Source organism: Aplysia californica, unplaced genomic scaffold (assembly GCF_000002075.1).
Source record: "Aplysia californica isolate F4 #8 unplaced genomic scaffold, AplCal3.0 scaffold00274, whole genome shotgun sequence".
Taxonomy (NCBI): domain Eukaryota; kingdom Metazoa; phylum Mollusca; class Gastropoda; order Aplysiida; family Aplysiidae; genus Aplysia; species Aplysia californica.
This window is the reverse complement of record NW_004797544.1, coordinates 929148-929694: the sequence shown is the minus strand read 5'-3', so window position 1 is coordinate 929694 and position 547 is coordinate 929148. Positions and strand designations below refer to the sequence as shown.

The following is a 547-nucleotide window of genomic DNA, read 5'->3' as shown; positions in this document are numbered from 1 at the left end:
AACGCTAATTGAAGCACCAAAATGCCATTTTTATAACATTACCCACTTTTTATACTACATAGTTTTAACGAGAAAGGAAAAGCTAAAAGACTCAAAACTAGATTATTTCTCTAAATCAAAAAGTGGTAATTTTTCTTTTCGATCGCCAGTATAATATGTAGAGAAAAGCAGCCAAAGCAATGACTTGTTTCTGACCTACAGGTTGCAGCCAAGTCTATGGTCAAGACGTAGACATAACCGACGATTTAATCACTCCGGACATTGCAAACTCCAGCCAGGTACCTATTACCAACGGTGCCACCGAAGAGCTAGACGACGATGAAAACTCTACACAAACTATCAATACAGAAAATAATGATGATGGTGAAGGAACAAACTTTATTGTGGGGGGCCAGAGAGCGGGCAGGAGATTGCATCCTTGGATGGTGTCAGTTCAGGTTAGAAGTATTTTTTTGTACAATTGTAATCATTGTTGACTAATAGAGATGACTATTCCTGGACTGTGTGCGTGCATACGATCTCTCTCTCTCTCTCTCTCTCTCTCTCT

The 547-nt window shown here is 39.5% G+C and overlaps 1 protein-coding gene across 1 annotated transcript in view; it reads left to right on the top strand.

The window, feature by feature from the left end:
• Positions 1–201: 201 nt before the first annotated feature.
• Positions 202–547, top strand: part of LOC101853945 (cationic trypsin) — a gene marked incomplete at its 5' end in the record, with an annotated part of 8660 nt that continues 8314 nt past the window's right edge. Inside the window, 1 exon segment of the mRNA XM_013084145.2 lies at positions 202–437. Within this exon segment, the coding sequence (XP_012939599.1) occupies positions 202–437 (236 nt within the window).